At 34.5% G+C, this 18,259-nt stretch overlaps 2 protein-coding genes across 2 annotated transcripts; both read left to right on the top strand.

Moving 5' to 3' along the window:
- The first annotated feature begins 762 nt into the window (after window positions 1–762).
- LOC131626678 (transportin-1-like) lies at window positions 763–14,941 on the top strand. Its single transcript, XM_058897518.1, has 29 exons — window positions 763–1,169; window positions 1,879–2,166; window positions 3,662–3,751; window positions 3,849–3,926; window positions 4,026–4,106; window positions 4,488–4,538; window positions 4,934–5,019; window positions 5,664–5,730; window positions 5,815–5,871; window positions 5,962–5,991; window positions 6,067–6,129; window positions 6,285–6,398; window positions 6,683–6,796; window positions 7,407–7,505; window positions 8,791–8,916; window positions 9,017–9,091; window positions 9,208–9,279; window positions 9,378–9,488; window positions 10,338–10,421; window positions 10,600–10,707; window positions 11,106–11,207; window positions 11,402–11,464; window positions 11,543–11,617; window positions 11,776–11,847; window positions 11,931–12,055; window positions 13,702–13,753; window positions 13,837–13,905; window positions 13,990–14,049; window positions 14,261–14,941. Exons 1-29 carry the CDS (start codon window positions 987–989, stop codon window positions 14,342–14,344), a joined length of 2,679 nt encoding a protein of 892 aa, XP_058753501.1. The 5' UTR covers window positions 763–986; the 3' UTR covers window positions 14,345–14,941.
- A 2,046-nt stretch (window positions 14,942–16,987) lies between these two features.
- On the top strand, window positions 16,988–17,511 carry LOC131626668 (probable polyamine transporter At1g31830). The gene has a single exon (XM_058897505.1). It carries the CDS (start codon window positions 17,021–17,023, stop codon window positions 17,429–17,431), a length of 411 nt encoding a protein of 136 aa, XP_058753488.1. The 5' UTR covers window positions 16,988–17,020; the 3' UTR covers window positions 17,432–17,511.
- Window positions 17,512–18,259: the final 748 nt, after the last annotated feature.

Below are 18,259 nucleotides of genomic sequence, written 5' to 3'. Positions count from 1 at the left end.
CATATCTTTATTATTGATTGTATTTGAAATTATAATTTATAACTTAGAGCATGATTTTTACATTAGAATTTATTATTCAACTTACTTTTACATAAATTTATCTAAACATAAATCACTTTACTTTCAACTCACTTTTAATTAAAATCAACTTAACATAATCAATTATTTCAACTCAATTTTAATTAAAATCAATTTAACATAATCAATTACTTCAGAATCAATTCTTTCCTGGCAAAATCAAACCAACACAAAAAGTAACTTCTTCAAAATCAAAAACTTAATAAATTGTATAAATTATTTTTATATTAAAAAATAAAATATTTTGGTATAATTCATACTATTTTTCATAATTTAATTTGGTGAAATTATAAAAATAAGTGATAACAAGTTTATGAACAATTTTGTAATCACACCAAATTTATGCCAATAAATAAGTTAGAGATTTAAAGACGTCCGTATTAAAAATTTTAAAAATTGATGTCAGAACTACGGTTCGGTCCCCCGCAATTGTGATTGGGGATGAAACCACTTGATGCCAGAACTCGCTCCCGAACCGGACTAAACCGGTGGTAAAAGCCAAAAAAAAAAAATTTTAAAAATTGATTTAATTGAATTTTTTAGCAATATAAGCATAAGTTAACGTTAAAATTATTATCCTATTAATTTAAATAGTATACTATAGACATGGAATCATGGGGATGAAGCCAACGAAGCAAAAAGAAAGGTTAACCTAAACATAGACCCAACCCAAAGCGTGAAAAGTGTTGTGTCGAGTGAGAGTGTTGTACTACTACTGTGAGGGTTGTGTTTTTTGCTGGCAGAATCAAAAAAGTTATTTTTCTATTTTCTGTTATTTATTTATTTATTTATTTCTTTCAAGCTTCAAAAAGGGATTTCTCACTCTCTCTCGCTCTCTCTCTAAAACCTCTTTCTCTCTCTAGAAACCAAAAACCCACTCAATCCGTGGTTTGCTGATTCCGGTAGTGATGGCGGCGACACCACCATGGCAGCCACAGGAGCAAGGTTTCAAGGAGATCTGCACGCTATTGGAGCAACAAATTTCGCATTCTTCTTCCGTTGATAAGTCTCAGATTTGGAACCAAATTCAACAATACTCTAACCTCCCCGACTTCAACAATTATCTTGCCTTCATCTTCTCCCGTGCTCAGGTAATTCATTCCATACTTTGATTTTTCATTTTGTTTTTTGTTTCATTGATTTTGCGTTGTTGTTCTACTTGAATCGGTGGATTTAGCTATATGTAGTTAGGTTTTTGTGTTTTGTTTGATTTTTGTTCTTCACTGAACTGAATATAATCTAGTTTATTGATGAAGGTGATGGCTAAACTGTTGCTTGAATAAGATAGCGTTATTGAAACGGTTTTATTCACTATTTTTTATTCTGCCACTCCGATACCGACACTTGTGATTATGTTTAATTTATTATTATTTTTTTCAAATTATTATTGGTGTCGACATGGGAGTGTCAGTGTCGTATTTTCAGTGTCCGTGCTTCATATTGCCTGCAAGTTGCCAATGATCAGTGTTGTCAAATAGTGGAGATATAGTGTAACATAATTTGAATTTATTGCTAATGTTTCATGATAAGGTATTTAGTACAGCTATAGTGCTGCAGCGTAGCGAAATTTAAGCGAACTGTTGTTTTTTGCAATCCGTGATTGATAATACTAACATATTTTGATACTTTTCTGCCCATGGAGACTTATAAGTAAAACACGGTTTGGCTGTTAAAGTCTTAAGTACCAGTTTATGCCAAACTATGTGTTGCAGTATGTGGCATATATGGTTTGATGGATTCATGGAATCCCTGATGTTGGATTGCTAACTATGCTGCTTTGGCAATTTTTATTTTAAACAGGGAATATCTGTGGAGGTTCGGCAGGCTGCAGGATTATATCTGAAGAATAACCTGAGAAATGTATATAAGTTAATGCAGCCTGAACATCAGCACTATGTGAAATCAGAGTTGCTGCCTTGTCTAGGTGCAGCAGATAAACATATAAGATCTACGACAGGAACTATTATCAGCGTTGTTGTTCAAACCGGAGGAGTTTCACAGTGGCCCGAATTATTGCAAGCCCTTGTAAATTGCTTGGACAGCAATGATCTAAATCACATGGAAGGTGCAATGGATGCATTATCCAAGGTGTGCTCTCTGTTTTTGAATCAGTACTAATATGTTTAAATTATTATAGATCTAGCTAAAGTATTTGTAGCAACAGAAAAAATAGAGTACATAAATTAGATAGCGCTACTCAGAACTGCTACAGAGATAGAGGAGGGGGGGGGGGGGGGGGGGGGGTTTATTTAATAAAGCAATGTTATATGTGCTGCCCAACATATACTGAATGGTCATAGGATGGTGCCAGTACACATTTATTGATTTACTGTCAATGTTAAACGGACACACATCAATAAAAGTAAGATAGATGATTATGCAAATTCCAAATATTTGGTGTGTCTATGGATGCATGGAAGTGTCTGAATACGCCACGTGAACTTCTATTAGGTTTTCAGAAGTAGAAAGAGAGAAAAGAAAGAATTGGAAATAAATTATAAAAAAAATAATGCATTAGGGTACATTGCTCTGCCAAGTGAAGAATTCCCTTCTGACAACTGTAAACACAACTCTCTTACAATAACCACACACAAGCTGCCCTCCCTCATCCGCTCCACCGTATTTAAGTACCCTCTTCCCAAAAGTCATAACTGACAGACTCACTTAACTTGTATCCTGATTCCCTCTACTGCTCCCTTTGGACTAATGAATTTATCTTCCTTCTAGAATAAAATGGTGGATGCTCTCCATTCCTCACAATATTTCTCCTGGGGACTTCAACCACGTCCTCAAAGTTGAGTTAAGTTGAAGATCCTAAACGTGGCTTCATCCATAGGCTTATTGTTCCACTTGAGTTTTACTTGATTCACCTGGACCGTCCCCTGGACTGTCAATCTTATGGTTGTATGGCATAGAATTTGATGCAATACTGTTTTCTAATAGTTCGGCTGACTTGAAAGTCTTATAGAACACTGCCTCTTTTACAATAACCGTGCTGTGATGTCAATTTGATAGATTGGTTATAAAAACTTCCAGGAGGACGCTGTTGTAATTAAACCTAAGGGGATACTAAAGAGACTAAATGTACTTCAATGAAACTAAAGAGACCAAATGTATAATTTTAAGCCAAAAAAACAAGAAAGGTGACATTTAGTTCCCCTGTTGTAGATCATCCCCTTTCCTTCTTCCCTTGATCGAAATTGAACTTAAACGAAACAATAGAGACCCAATTTAGTATGTTTTTAAGCAAAAAAAGCTGAGATCGATATAGCTCTTTGTAGTTCTCCTATTGTTGATCGCCTCCCTTTCTTCCTTTGATTCCAAATAACTGAAATGAGATGAAGGCTTGGCAGATTCAGAATGGAAGATCTTATACTTTGTTGGAATTTTCTTGCCATTGATTTCTAATTTGGTAAAGTGTAATATAACATATACAAGTGAAATGGATAGTGAGGATGTATGCACTAGTTTTTTAAGTGGTTGGAAACACCCTATTTCCAGCTTCTGCAACTGATCCTTCAGATTCCATAGTATTTGTTTCCATAAACACCTTCAAACACTTAATATTTTACTGCACATGCAGATTTGTGAAGATGTTCCCCAAATTCTTGACGCTGATGTACCAGGGTTAGCAGAGCGCCCCATCAATATATTTCTTCCTAGATTGTTTCGGGTAAGATCAGTATTTTATATTATTTTTATTTATATTTTTGTGTGCGTGATTATATCCCCCAACTGTTCTTTTCTTTCTATTTTTTTGTTTGTTTCAGTTTTTCCAATCACCTCATGCTTCATTAAGAAAGCTATCGTTGGGTTCTGTCAATCAATACATTATGTTGATGCCTTCTGTAAGTATATCTCGGGGCTTTATCATCTCAGTATTCTGGTTATTAAATATAACATTGAAGTTTGAACTTTGATAATAATAGTTAACTCATTCTATTTAGGCCTTATGTGTATCCATGGATCAATATCTTCAAGGTCTGTTTGTTCTTGCAAATGACCCTACAGCAGAAGTGCGAAAGTTGGTGAGTTCTCAGTGCCTCATTGTATGAATGTATTTAGCGTAGCTCAATATTTTTCGATATTGCAAATTTCTAAATTAGTTGATGCTCTATTTCCAAGTCCAGCTTATTTTTGTTGGTTTGAGTGGCTAGTAGTTGAAGTCGCTGGTCTTCTTTCCCTGCCATCTACTTGCTGCATATTCTATATTTTATGTATGCATTATTTTTACAACTGAAGAGAGTGAAAGCCAGATCCTATTGATGTTTGACGAAACCTAGTTTTTGATAGGTTTCGCCACTTATAAGAAGGAGATTGATTCACTTCTATTATCTCAAATTAGCTATTACTATTTCTTGTCAATGTTGGATTCAACTGAGACCTTTCTAATTTCCATTGACGACCAGGTCTGCGCAGCATTTGTTCAGCTGATTGAAGTCCATCCATCTATCTTGCAGGTGTGTGCTTCTTATTCTAGTTCATTTCAGTGTTAAAAGTTAATTGAACGAATGTTATTTGTTGGGACTTGGGAGTATTGTATATTGAGCTGGTTGTTGCATTTTATTCATTCCATCATATTACACTTTGTATTTGTGTTTACTTGTTTGAATACGTTGAAAACAAGGAAGCTGGAAAATTATTATGCATTTCATTTTGGAAGCAGTAAAATCTGAGCATGTTGCTATGTCTTACATTCTTGTCTTTTGTTTTGTTTTGTTTTGTATAAATACGATTACAATATTTGACCTGCTCAAATTTGCAAGCACCAAGTCTGGTGGTTATTTGCTTTATTTAAAATTAGTCCTTTTCTATGAGCTCCCTCTTTTCTGATCAATTGTTAACCATACTGCAGCCTCATCTAAAGAATGTGATCGAATATATGTTACAAGTCAACAAGGACACAGATGAAGAAGTGGCCCTTGAATCCTGTGAATTTTGGTACTATTTTGGTTGGGATTTTATTTTCTTAACTTACAACTAGTGGATGTTGTTCATAGTATGGCTTCTATATATATTGTCATGATTCACAAGGAAAGGAGTAAACTTGATTATAAATGTTTGTTTTATTGGAAAAGGGGAAGGGGAAAAGTTCGGTCGGGTGATTATAATCTATTCTAGTATGGCTTCTATATATTGTCATGATTCACAAGGAAATGAGTAAACTTGATTATAAATGTTTGTTTTATTGGAAAAGGGGAAGGGGAAAAGTTCGGTCGGGTGGTTATAATCTATTCTAGTATGGCTTCTATATATTGTCATGATTCACAAGGAAATGAGTAAACTTGATTATAAATGTTTGTTTTATTGGAAAAGGGGAAGGGGAAAAGTTCGGTCGGGTGGTTATAATCTATTCTAATGTGGGAAGCATATCTCACGAGGGTGTCTGATTTTTCAAGTTTCTTTTGTTTCTGTATATGATTTGTTTACAAGAATGTCATATGAACCGTCAATTCCCTGTTTCTGAAATCAGCAAAGTAATGCAAGTTAGAGTGATGTTTCTATAATGTTTCTATTATGTGGCGATGCTGTATCTTAAACCTTGCAAGTCTATATCTTTTTCTTTTTGATAATTGCTTTTGCAGGTCTGCATATTGTGATGCTCAAATGCCACCAGAAAACTTGAGAGAATTCTTGCCTCGTCTTATTCCAGTAAACCTAATTATATATATTTTACTTTATAATTGTTTAACACTGTGGTTTAGAATGTGAAATTTATCTGTTGAATCTTTGCAGATATTATTGTCAAACATGGCTTATGCAGATGATGATGAATCACTTACTGAAGCCGAGGTTTGCTTTTGGTTGATTTGTGTTTGTAGATGCCATTATATTAACTCTTGTCATTCTTGATTACATGATCTTTTTTTTTTTTTTTTTCAGGAAGAGGGTTCACAACCTGATCGAGATCAGGTCTGATTGATTTTGGCAGAGTTACTGGATTTCTTTAATTGGACATGTTTCTTATTTTAATTGTTTTTCCGACAGGATCTTAAACCTCGATTTCATGTATCCAGATTTCATGGATCAGACGATGTAGACGATGATGATGTATGTTGTATATGCTCTGTTGATTACTTATTATAGTTCCTTGATGAATCATTTTGTCTCTATTTACTATAGTTTTCTATGCCTTTATAACATGAAATGACAAGAAAAAGTCGCTTTGCTGATCTGGACTTGAATTTTATTTTCCATATTTACAGGATGATGATGTTGTCAACACATGGAATTTACGGAAATGTAGTGCAGCTGCTCTAGATATTCTCTCGAACGTGTTTGGAGATGAGATCCTTCCTACTCTGATGCCGATTGTTGAGGTGATTTACAGCCCCTTGTTGGAATATGGTTGTTGAACTGGTGCTCTGTCAATTCAAAGTTAGACAGACTACACATGGAAATAATGTGTGAAACATAGGTGTATACATAGAAGACATAAATTGCTACAGAAGTTTTTGCTGTTGTCTACTCTCATTGTGAATATCATATTGATCTGTGCTTTTAACGAGTTACTTTTGGATACATACTTTTGTATGGAGCTAATTTCTCCTTACATTACTCCCGTTATGAAGATATATACTAAAATTTCTAAGAATGTGATCAGGCCAAGTTGTCAACTGTTGGAGATGATGGTTGGAAAGAAAGGGAAGCTGCCGTCTTGGCACTTGGTGCCATAGGCGAGGGGTGCATAAATGGTCTTTATCCTCATCTGTCAGAGGTATTCTCTAATAGTATTATCTTCTGATGACTTAAATGCAAAAGCAAATGGCTTAATTATAGGGGAAAAGTTTAACTTGTTTTTCTATTTGATTAGTATATGGTAGAGTGAGTTTATAGATTTATGCATGTTCTATTTTAATACATCAGTATAGGCCTATACTTCATGTTTCTGTCTCATTTCCCCCAAACAACTTGTCTAAGCCTGGCTAGTCTTTGTAGATAAATCTGTCTCTTTCAATAGAGCTGCTCCTGTTCTAAAAGATATTATCACTTTTAGGATAATTCTTGCCTGATAAAATGTTTTGTGCTATGGTTGTTTTCTTCTCTCTTAATAATAATAATAATAATAATAATAATAATAATAATAATAATAATAATAATAATAATTTATTTATTTATGGTCATTCAATTATTCAATCACTGTCACACTTTTCTGGATGATTTATTTCAAATCCTTGCGATAGTAAGTAAAATGTTTCCTTGACGGTGGCAACATTTAGTTATATTCACTCCGTCATCAACATTCTTATTTTAATCATTCATGTGCAACCCTTATTTCTTACTAATTATATTGGAAAACTAAGCCATTCATTATTCTGGTTTTATAGATTGTGGCATTTCTTATCCCTCTTCTTGATGATAAGTTTCCTCTGATACGGAGTATTTCATGCTGGACAGTATCTCGGTTTAGCAAATTTATTATTCAGGTATGCCTTTATTTATGTTCCCTCCCTTGCAGTCGGGCAGCAATCATTTGTTGAAGCTGATGTTTTCAAGTTTTTTTAACTTGATGCATTTTCTATACACTTTTTAAGATTAGGATCATCTTCATAGTCCTAAAAATATGGCTAAAGCAAATCATAATTACTAACAAATTCCACTCTATAAGATAAATAAATTCTTAATTAATTAAAATCCCCAATATCCCCCCAAGTTAATTATGAAGCACTGGCGCGCGTGCACACACACACACTAGACACAAAATCAATTCTAAAATGTCAACTCTCATAATAATTTGAAAATTTGAAAAAATTGAATGTACTTGTGTCAGTGTCTGACTTTAACAACTAACAGACATACATTTAATCATAAGTGCCAGTGCCACATAGTAAGTTAATGATACATTACCTACCTAATTACATCTACATTATTTTCCCAATAATACATTGTCAGTAGCGGAACACAGCCCCACTATCGCGGAGGAGCGTTGCGTTGCAGTGGGTGGCCGTGTTTGGAGCAATAGACAGCAGAACAGTTTGCGCTGATTTCTGCACTGCGACAGCGTAAAGGGCATCATCTCTAATTTTCTAAGAAATTTCCCTGTATTTTCTCACTGTTTTAGAAGTTGAGGATGAGTGAGGAGGAAAAAGAAGTATTGCGACTGTTGCAAATAAATTTTAGGGTTGCGGCTATTGTTACATACAAGTTTAGGGTTATCTATTAATTGACCTAGTGGACCTGTTCTTTTTATTTGGACCAATAGGAAGTTGAGGTGATTCTTGGGCCTTACTTAAATTAACAGTTCAAATAACAATAACAAAATCGTGAGGCAGCCATGTGAATAGCATTATAATAAAGTAACATAAAACACATGAATACTACGAGGCAGCCAAGTCTTACTGAATAGTTCAATGCATCTTTGGGTTGAAGGCTTGCTTCATGTTTCACGCTAATAAAATTTGACGTGCACAATCAACATGATAATTAGCTATAGTTAAATAGTTCAATGATCAAAGTCCTTTCCTACATAAGAGTTCTAAGATGTTATTGCTAAATCTTAGATCAATCTCAATGGACCGTGATCAATTGGAATGTTGTAGTTTCTCTAGATTATTGGAAAATGACAAAATCAGGAGCATATGTTATTTATTATTTCTGATGCATATGAAATCATATCCGAGTTGATTGATTTGTAGTTGGAAATAGTGCTATTTGGGGTATAAATAAATCTCATTAGAGGTCTTCTTGTTTGAATCTTGTCATGTGTGTCAGGGTATCGGGCATCCCAAGGGTTATGAACAATTTGATAACGTTCTTATGGGTCTTCTCCGAAGAATTTTGGATGATAATAAGCGTGTCCAGGAGGCTGCCTGTTCAGCCTTTGCAACTCTGGAAGAGGTTCTGACTACAATTTCTGTTGATCTACCCTTGAAGATTAGTTCAGTTTCTAAGTTTCTTTTGAGTATATCAATTTTTATATTCAATTTACTTTTGATAGGAGGCTGCGGAAGAGCTGGTACCGCGCTTGGAAATCATATTAAAGCACCTAATGGTTGCATTTGGGAAGTATCAGGTGATTTCCTAACTTTAACAAATTCTGTTTATTGGTACTCTGTTTTGTCCTTATTATATTATATTATATGTACGCTCAGAAATCTTTAATTGTAGTTTTTTTATTCTATACTTTAGAGGCGAAACCTCAGAATTGTATATGATGCTGTTGGAACTCTAGCTGAAGCTGTTGGGGGAGAGCTGAATCAGGTAGGCTAATCAACATTCTTCCCCATCCCTAAATTTTCTCCTTTCTCCCAAGTTATTTTTAATGGTTTAATGTCAAATACTCTCGATTTCCTGTGCAGCCTGTTTATCTTGACATTCTCATGCCACCATTAATTGAAAAGTGGCAGCAACTTTCAAATTCAGACAAAGATCTCTTTCCACTCCTAGAATGCTTCACATCTATAACACATGTATGTATGCCAGCTTTTCTAGTGTATGATTTATCAAAGTTGTTTTTTGTTTTATCACCTGTACTGTATTTACTCCCAAAACATTGATTATATGCATGCTTCTATATTAATGAGTATTTCATAGAATTTGAAAGCTAACTCATGAGGTGAGAGTTTCCCCTAAAAGCTTGCTCATGGGCTGAGAGTTTCCCCTCACATATAGTCATGTCATATCATTATCTAATGTGAGACTCTCAAGTGTGCTGACAGGCTTGCTACATCCAGGTCGTACGATCAATATATTTCCAGCTATCACATTATTAGTGAAGTGAAGATTATAAAATTGTTGAGCTGGCAATCTGCAATTTTTAAACCATGTAGAAGAAACCTGTCCACACATCTTTGTATTAAACTTTTTTTGATATTATAATCTTAAAGAGGAGTTCTAATAACACATTCTGTTCACCTTGATTACTAGCATTCAGCATTGCTGAAATCCCTATTTTATTTAAAATTACTGGAGAACTTGTGGCCATACTGTTACTGGTTAGAGAGTGCTACTAATATTGCTAAGCTAAAAAGTATGTCGACATGCTCCTTTAATGAGGTTCTAGGTACTATAAAAATTATTGTTTCTGTTAAACTTGACAGTTGACAGTAAATTCTTTACTATTGAAAGTTTACATTTATATATTTCATTTGAATATTAATGGGTTTATATGCTAGCAATTGGAAGTTAGATTATATTTCTGATCTTATGTAACATGTTGTTTTTGCATGGAATATGGGGAAGCTAACTACATTATTTGGAGTGCTTGATATGCATTTCCTTGCTCCTAATATAAAATTTTGGTGATAAATTTGTATCAGGCACTGGGTACTGGATTCACTCAATTTGCTGAACCTGTATTTGCGAGGTGCATAAATATAATTCAGACCCAACAATTGGCCAAGGTTCTGGTTACTTTATTCATTGTGGAAAACATTTTGATAGTTTCTTAGTTGTTGCCTGTGATTTCATTTGTTATCCTGCCATGCTTCTATTATGATGTCTGACATACTCATATTTTAGTAGTGGATAACTGATTTTGAGATATTATTTCAAGGAGTTAAGCCCGTTTTCTTATTTCAGGCCAATCCTGCTGCTGCTGGGGCTCAGTATGACAAGGAATTCATTGTATGCTCTCTTGATCTGCTTTCTGGACTAGCAGAGGGTCTTGGCAGTGGAGTAGAGAGTTTGGTACTCATCCAAATCATTAACTTGAGATATTGAACTTGCATTTTTTGTTGTATAGAACATCTCTTCTTCTCGGATGTTATTTTCCTATAATATTTTTCTTTATTGAACTCTTTCTCTACAACTTTACTTTCTTTACTTCTCCAAGTAATTGCAGCTATTTGCAGTTGCATATTCCTATCTATCCCAAAGAGGCATATTTTACCTTGAATCTTTATCTTGCGTCCAAATCTTTATTTATTTATTCTTTTTTTGCATTGATATATCCCAGAAACTATTTTGCATTTCATGAACTTTCTATGCTGTTTGACATATTGATATCTGCTTGAGAATAGTTTAAGTTAAACCAGTGATTGTATGATTGCTATTTACTTGAGGTTATCTCAATTACTATTCTTCAGGTTGCACAATGTTCTTTAAGGGACCTACTTTTGATTTGTTGTACGGATGATGCTCCCGATGTTCGACAGAGTGCCTTTGCCTTACTTGGAGACCTTGCTCGGGTAAGTTGAACATGTAGTTGTATACTTTTTCCTAAAGTCATCATATCCACTGATGTTATCTGCATAAGGTCCTTATACCTGGGATGTAGGAAACATTCCATAAGCCTATCCTTCTTAGTTTACGTTTGAAAGTAAATTGGGTGAATTTTGGAAAACACAAGTTAATAGCTTTCTAATAATGGTGATTTGGCTAGGTGTGCGTGGTTCATTTGCACCCTCGTTTGTCTGAGATTCTTGAAGTTGCTGCCAAACAACTGGTATGTGTGTGCCTGGTATAAGTTTAGCTATACAGTTGAATTTAGTAATGCTTTTGTTGATATGCCATAAATGTACAGGAAATTTCTAAGGTACAAGCATCTCTTTCAGTGGCAAATAATGCATGTTGGGCAATTGGAGAATTAGCAGTTAAGGTATGTTATTATCAAATGTCGTAGTTTAAAAATAATAGAGATGGAAAATGATGGTCATCATTGGTTTGCATAATGTTGATAAAAAATGACAGGTGAATTAGTTAGGACAATATCATGTTTATATGAAACACATCATTGTAAAATATTTTGAATTTCAGGTTCGTCTAGAAATCTCTCCGTTCGTTTTAAGTGTAATTTCATGCCTGGTACCAATTCTTCAGCATGCAGAGGTCAGTGTCTTATCATGCTCCATACTATTTATAATTTTGGATATATTCAGTTGCTAATCGTTATTTGTTAATGTGGTTTATAGGGACTCAACAAGTCACTTATAGAAAACAGTGCAATAACACTGGGGAGACTTGCATGGGTCTGCCCAGACCTTGTATCACCACATATGGAGCATTTCATGCAACCTTGGTGCAATGCTCTGTCAAAGTAAGCTATTGCATCACTTATATGCTTTCTTTAATCACAGCTTGCTACCTTACAGGCTATGAAGCATGAACGCCGACACTGACACTGGGACACGACACACACTCCGACATTGATAATGTAAAAAACGTATGACACTGGCACTTACATAGCTGTTACATATATGATACTATTTGACCTTCACTTATCCTTCTACTATTAAAAGAGTTAAAAATATTTTAATCAAATTTAATGTTTTCATTCCTTCGTTGGTCAATATTGCTTCGATACATCTTTATCCCTTTTAGATGTATTTGAGATTTGGCCAAAAAATGTATATTAAAGCAAAGAAAAAACAATTATTTTTTTGAAACACTTTCTGAATGGTCTGTTCGACACATGTTCTATAAGTGTCATACACTAATTCAAAGAGTGTCAAAGCAAAAAAAAAAAAAAACATTTTTTTTGGGATATTTGTCTGGATTTTCCGACATCTGTCATACGGGCGTCATAGAAGTGTTGGACACCACGATCAACCTAATCCAAAAGGTGTCCGTGCTTCATAGCTTACAAGTAATGAATATCTTGTGTTTCCATTCATTGCAAAAAATAAAGTTTTTGAAATTCACAAATACTTCGGCAATTAATTAGCATGATTAGTTTTTGTTAGTAATTTAGTACTCCCTCCATTCCTTTTTAATTGTCACTTTTAAACTTTTTACATATACTAAGAAAGCTAATGATTATTGTTACTTTTAATACAATAGTTTTCTTTTTACCTATAATACCCTTAATTATTTGTCACATGCATTTGACTTTCTCTTTCTACAATAAATGACTAGGGGTAATTTTGACAAAAGTGCAACTAATGTTACCTTGAACTTTACAAGTGACAATTAAAAAGGAGCAAAAAATTATTCTAAAAGTTACACTTAAAAAGAAACGGAGGGAGTATTTATTATAGAAGTTTGTGTATATTGTTTATTATTTACCCATATTTTTCGCTAGGCTTGGGTTTTAGAGCCAAGTATTTTCAGCATAGGTTTAAAATTGATTCTCTTCAAAGCTGAAGTCTAGTCTCTTGTACTCCCTCTGATTCACAATGAGTGTCGTTTTAGCAAATAAAATTTGTTTCAAAATCAATGTCATTTTCACTTTTTAATGTAGTAATAATTGTTATTTTTTCTATTGTGTCCTTTAATTATTATTCCGTACACTACTTTTAATACATTTATAAGGTTAATTTAGTAAAAGTGGAATGTTTTATGACAATATTATTACATTCCTTAAATTGTGTGCAAAAACCATAAGCGACATTCATTTTGAAACCGGAGAAAGTATGATACTACCTCCGGTCCTATTTATGAGAAAAAGTTAACTTTTTATATACATTGAATAACTAATTAATGTACTTGGACAATATATCCGCAGTTAGTAGCTTGTTTGTCTCAAAACCTACAGTTTGTTTGTTTTACTTTTGCCACTGATCAATGGTAGTGCTCGTGGTCTTGAATTTGTATATAATTGGGATTCCCACATAGAAACATATAACATAGGGTAGACTTTTCTCTGAAAATCTCCACTTTACAAATTAATCATGGTTTTGGACGTCCACTGTTTTATTTGCAGATTATTGTGTATCTATAATTTTCTTGTATGATTTGTGGCAGAATACGAGATGATATTGAGAAAGAGGACGCTTTTAGAGGTCTATGTGCTATGGTAGGCTCCTCCTTTTAACACAATTAACTCTACACGTAGACCATTCATGCAATCAGTGCTTTACAATTTCTGTTTGTTTTCAGGTCAAAGTCAATCCTTCTGGAGCTCTCAGTTCTCTTGTTTACATGTGTAAAGCCATTGCAAGTTGGCATGTATGTTGCCAACATCACCATTTTCTTAAATGTCAAAGTGACTTATGATTTCTGTAATATAAATTCTTTTGTTGACATGTATAGGAAATAAGAAGTGAAGATTTACACAATGAAATCTGCCAGGTCTTGCATGGGTATAAACAGGTTAGTCTTATCTGCTGTAAACACATTTTCAGCTGCAATTCATTCATCATGAAAATGAAGCAAAAAATTAACGCACCCCTTTGTATGATAAAATTGGTATTTAATAGTGCATCATTCTTTATTTTAAATCCTGATTACATTGGAGGAAATTTATATCAAGGTTAAAAGCTGAAACTAACCGGCAGTGGATATTCCATATTTTTGCTTATAGATGCTGCGCAATGGAGCATGGGACCAGTGTATGTCTGCTTTGGAGCCACCAATAAAAGAAAAACTTTCAAAATATCAAGTATAATTTTATTGAGTGAGCACTGTATCTGCATTGGCCTTGATCATTGTGTGTTGTCAAGCAATATCGGAGTCACGATTCATATTGAACAGGAGCTTAGTCTTGGTCCAATTTTATCGGTCAGGGTTATCAGTATTTATACAATTCGTTGAACTTGATGATTACAGGCAGTTCCACAAGCCTTCAAGGTCTCATTTGATGGTGTTTCCTATGAGAAATGTACAGTGAAATGGCTTTCAACCTTTGGAAATGCTTGATTCTTTGTTGTCTTCATAGTTTAAGAAAAGCCTTAATTAAAGGCTAGAAGTTTGATTTGATCTTTGAGTTCACGTCACATTTTTCGAATATTTTTTAGTGAGTTTATAGGTTTTGTGCCGTTGATTATACAGTTTTGTACCATTAGATAGGGAGGGAGAAGAGGGGAGGGGGGTGTTATGAGACCACTTGTTCCATTGTTTGTAACACTTGAAGACCGGTTTAAACTATGTGTTGCCTACGGCAGGGCATTGTTTGAATTTTGATTGAGACAATAAGCATTTAAACTCATGCGTATTTCATTGATCTATTTTTTTATGCTAAAAGCACTGTTAGCATTATTTTCTTCACGCTGTCAACGTTTTTGCTCTTCAATAACACTAATCTACGGTTGCTCTAATTAACGATTTAAATGCATTGAGATTTTCCATAAAAAAACAACTTTTGTTCTTGTTTTCTGTTGACATGAGATTTGTAGGGCCTGTTCAATTGTTTTTAGGAAATTGAGCCTGAGCCAATTTCTTTTTTCACTCTTATACTTTCTCGCCAATCGTTGGCGAAAATTTATAAATGCCTTTAAAATTCGGTGATATATCTTTGGATGTATCAATTTTCCACAATTGAACCCAAATGAGTGTTTTTTCACTCTTATACTTTCTCGCCAATCGTTGGAGAAAATTTATAAATGCCTTTAAAATTCGGTGATTTATCTTTGGATGTATCAATTTTCCACAGCTGAACCCAAATGAGTGAGTTACTATAAAAGCACCCAAGCTTTTCTCCAAAAATGGTGTTTTTGAATACGTATATTTGAAAGTTTTCTATTGTATTGTTTTTAATTTTAGTATTGGGTGTATTCGGATAGATAGATCTAGTAGCTATGTATTAACATTGTAATTTTTCTATTGAAAAAAACAATTGGAAAATAGAAAAACAAAGTGCGACTAGAAGATATAACTTTAAGTTAATGCTAAGGGAAATGCATGAGGGCAACTTGGTGCTGAGACAAGTGGTTCTGCCTACATAGCAGGGAAAATTGCAGCCCAACTGAAAATGACCATATCACATATTCCAGAAGCTTTCACGTGGAGCATACAAGTTGGAAGAATTGGACAGGCGACTCGTCACTAGGACTTGGAATTGAGTATGTTAAGAATATTATTACAGCTAAGTTATTTTTCTATTTTTAGAGGGGGGTATATCGCCTACCTATGTACATACTTTTGAGCATTTATGAACAAGAAGAATATTTTGGTTTTACTGTTATGTATGTTGGATTCACAGGAAGATCCTCGTCGCTTCTTAAAACAATACGAATATGCTAGACTTTCACAGGAAGATCCTTTCCACCTCTAAAGGCAATACGAATATGCTGAACTTCCATAAGAAGATCCTTGCTGCATTTCAAGGAAATGCAAATATGCTTGACTTGCACATGAAGGTCCGCGTCGTCCTCAAAGACGATACGAATGGGTTGTAAACTAGGGGTTATCTCATCCAGGAACTTCGCCTGAGGGACGTCTTAGGATCTCCTTAGACCATGTCCAGCTTAAGGTATTGCTTAAGGAACTTGACAAAAGTCTGATCCGAGAAACTTAACTTAAAAGTCTTGTCTGAGAGAGTTAACACCTCGCATGAGAGATTTAAAGTCTCGTTAGACAGACTCAACGTCGTCTGAGGGATTTAAAGTTTCACCAAACAGGATAATCTAAACACCTATTTTGAGGGACCTAGAATCTCTTTAGACCAGGTCCAGTCTAAGAGAATTGACCAAAGTCTGGCTTGAGAGACTTAACTTAGAAGTCTTGATGATGGGTCTTGACCAAAATCTTTTCCGAGAGACTTAACGCCTTGAAAGAGGGACTTATAGTCTCATGAAGTAGTCTCAACATATATTTCGCCTGAGAAAATTAGAGCCCCACCAAACAGACCTATCTAAACACCTGTCTCGAGGGACTCAAGACTCAGGATCTCTTCAAATCAAGTCCAACATATGACCTCGCCTAATTTGACCAAAGTACAGCCTGAGAAACTTAATTTAAGAGTCTTGTTTGAGGGTCTCAATCAAAATTTTCCGAGATACTTAATGCCTCGCTCGAGACTGAGAAACAATTAAAGCACTTCACCCTTTGTCATACCCTTATGTTTAAGGGAATATATATATATATATATATATATATATATATATATATATATATATATATATATATATATATATACACACACTTTGTTCTGATCTTGTTTCACTTGAAAGCAGGAAAAGCATGTAGCTTACTCATACTCTTCTTAGTCGTTCACATTTTGACACGTCTTACTTGCTCACCACGTCAACATAACTATTTTTTTTTCTTGTCTTTGTTTCACTTCACAATCACATTGCATATTCACATTTTCATAGATTTATCTGTTACTCTCACAAATTCTGGCATGGAACCCAACATTGGTGAATATGTTCCACCAGAAGAATCTTCTTCTGTTCCAAAACTAGTCAAACTAAAAAAAGTTTCAGATATACCTCTAATTTTCCTAATCTTTTATGAGGTATCAGGAGGACCATTTGGTGTAGAAGACACAGTAAGAGCAGCAGGTCCATTGCTATCTCTTGTTGGTTTCTTAGTTTTTCCACCTATTTGGAGTGTTCCTGAAGCCTTATTAACTGCTGAAATAGGTACAATGTTTCATGAAAATGGTGGCTATGTAGTTTGGGTTTCATCTGCATTAGGCCCTTTTTGGGGTTTTCAGCTTGGTTGGATGAAATGGCTTAGTGGTGTAATTGACAATGCTTTATACCCAGTTATACAAAATCAATCACATATCATTGGATATTTTTATGATTAGAAAAAATCAAGCACATATTATGTGGCTCCAAATCCAAAGGTTAATAATATTCACTTAGCATGTTTTGTTAGGCCTATGCTCTAAATCACAAATAAATCTTTTCTTTGACGAGAAATCTTAAGCTCAACTCAACTACTTCATTAAAATAAGAGCTGTAGTTTTAACTTGTAAGCCACTATTACTCTATTTTCTGATATAGTTTTTCTTAAATATATACATTTTCTCTAATTTATCAAAAAAACAAATAAACAACTTGGATTTCATGGTTTATACATAATACATTTCTTGTTGTCTTTTTCTTTTCTAACTAATAATTGTCACAATCTCATGAAAAAGAAAATTATTCAAATCTCTATTTTATAGATACTAACTAGCACTACGCCAAATTTGGCTTTTAGCAGCACCCCTACGAAAGCGCTTTTAGGAAAAGCGCTGGCATAGGCTTCGCTAAAGACAAAATTAAAAAACACGCTAAAAAAGCGCTCTAATAGTGGGGGGGTATGAAAGCGCTTTTAAGAAGCGCTCTGGTAGGGGGGGGTTATGAGAGCGCTTTTCAAAAGCGCTCTGGTAGGGGGGGGTACGAAAGCGCTTTACAAAAGCGCTCTGGTAGGTGGGGGGAACGTGGGGGGAACGAAAGCGCTTTTCAAAAGCGCTCTGGTAGGGGTGTTTAATGAGAGCGCTTTTTGTCAAAAGCGCTGGTATAGCCCAGGCTATGAGAGCGCTTTCCAGAAGCGCTTTAGTAGCCTTATTACTAAAATTAAAACCAAAAACACGCTTCTACTGTTTCTCACTTTCTCACTTTCTCTCTTTCTTTTTCTCTCTGCACGC

This window comes from Vicia villosa, unplaced genomic scaffold, assembly GCF_029867415.1.
Source record: "Vicia villosa cultivar HV-30 ecotype Madison, WI unplaced genomic scaffold, Vvil1.0 ctg.000318F_1_1_1, whole genome shotgun sequence".
Taxonomy (NCBI): domain Eukaryota; kingdom Viridiplantae; phylum Streptophyta; class Magnoliopsida; order Fabales; family Fabaceae; genus Vicia; species Vicia villosa.
This window is presented reverse-complemented; position numbering and strand designations above follow the sequence as displayed.

Coding starts and splice junctions, on each gene's coding strand:
- LOC131626678 (XM_058897518.1), top strand. CDS start 987: ATGGCGGCGACACCACCATGGCAGCCACAGGAGCAAGGTTTCAAGGAG. Junction 10,422..10,599: donor AGACCCAACAATTGGCCAAG/GTTCTGGTTACT, acceptor TTCTTATTTCAG/GCCAATCCTGCTGCTGCTGG. Junction 10,708..11,105: donor GCAGTGGAGTAGAGAGTTTG/GTACTCATCCAA, acceptor ACTATTCTTCAG/GTTGCACAATGTTCTTTAAG.
- LOC131626668 (XM_058897505.1), top strand. CDS start 17,021: ATGGAACCCAACATTGGTGAATATGTTCCACCAGAAGAATCTTCTTCT.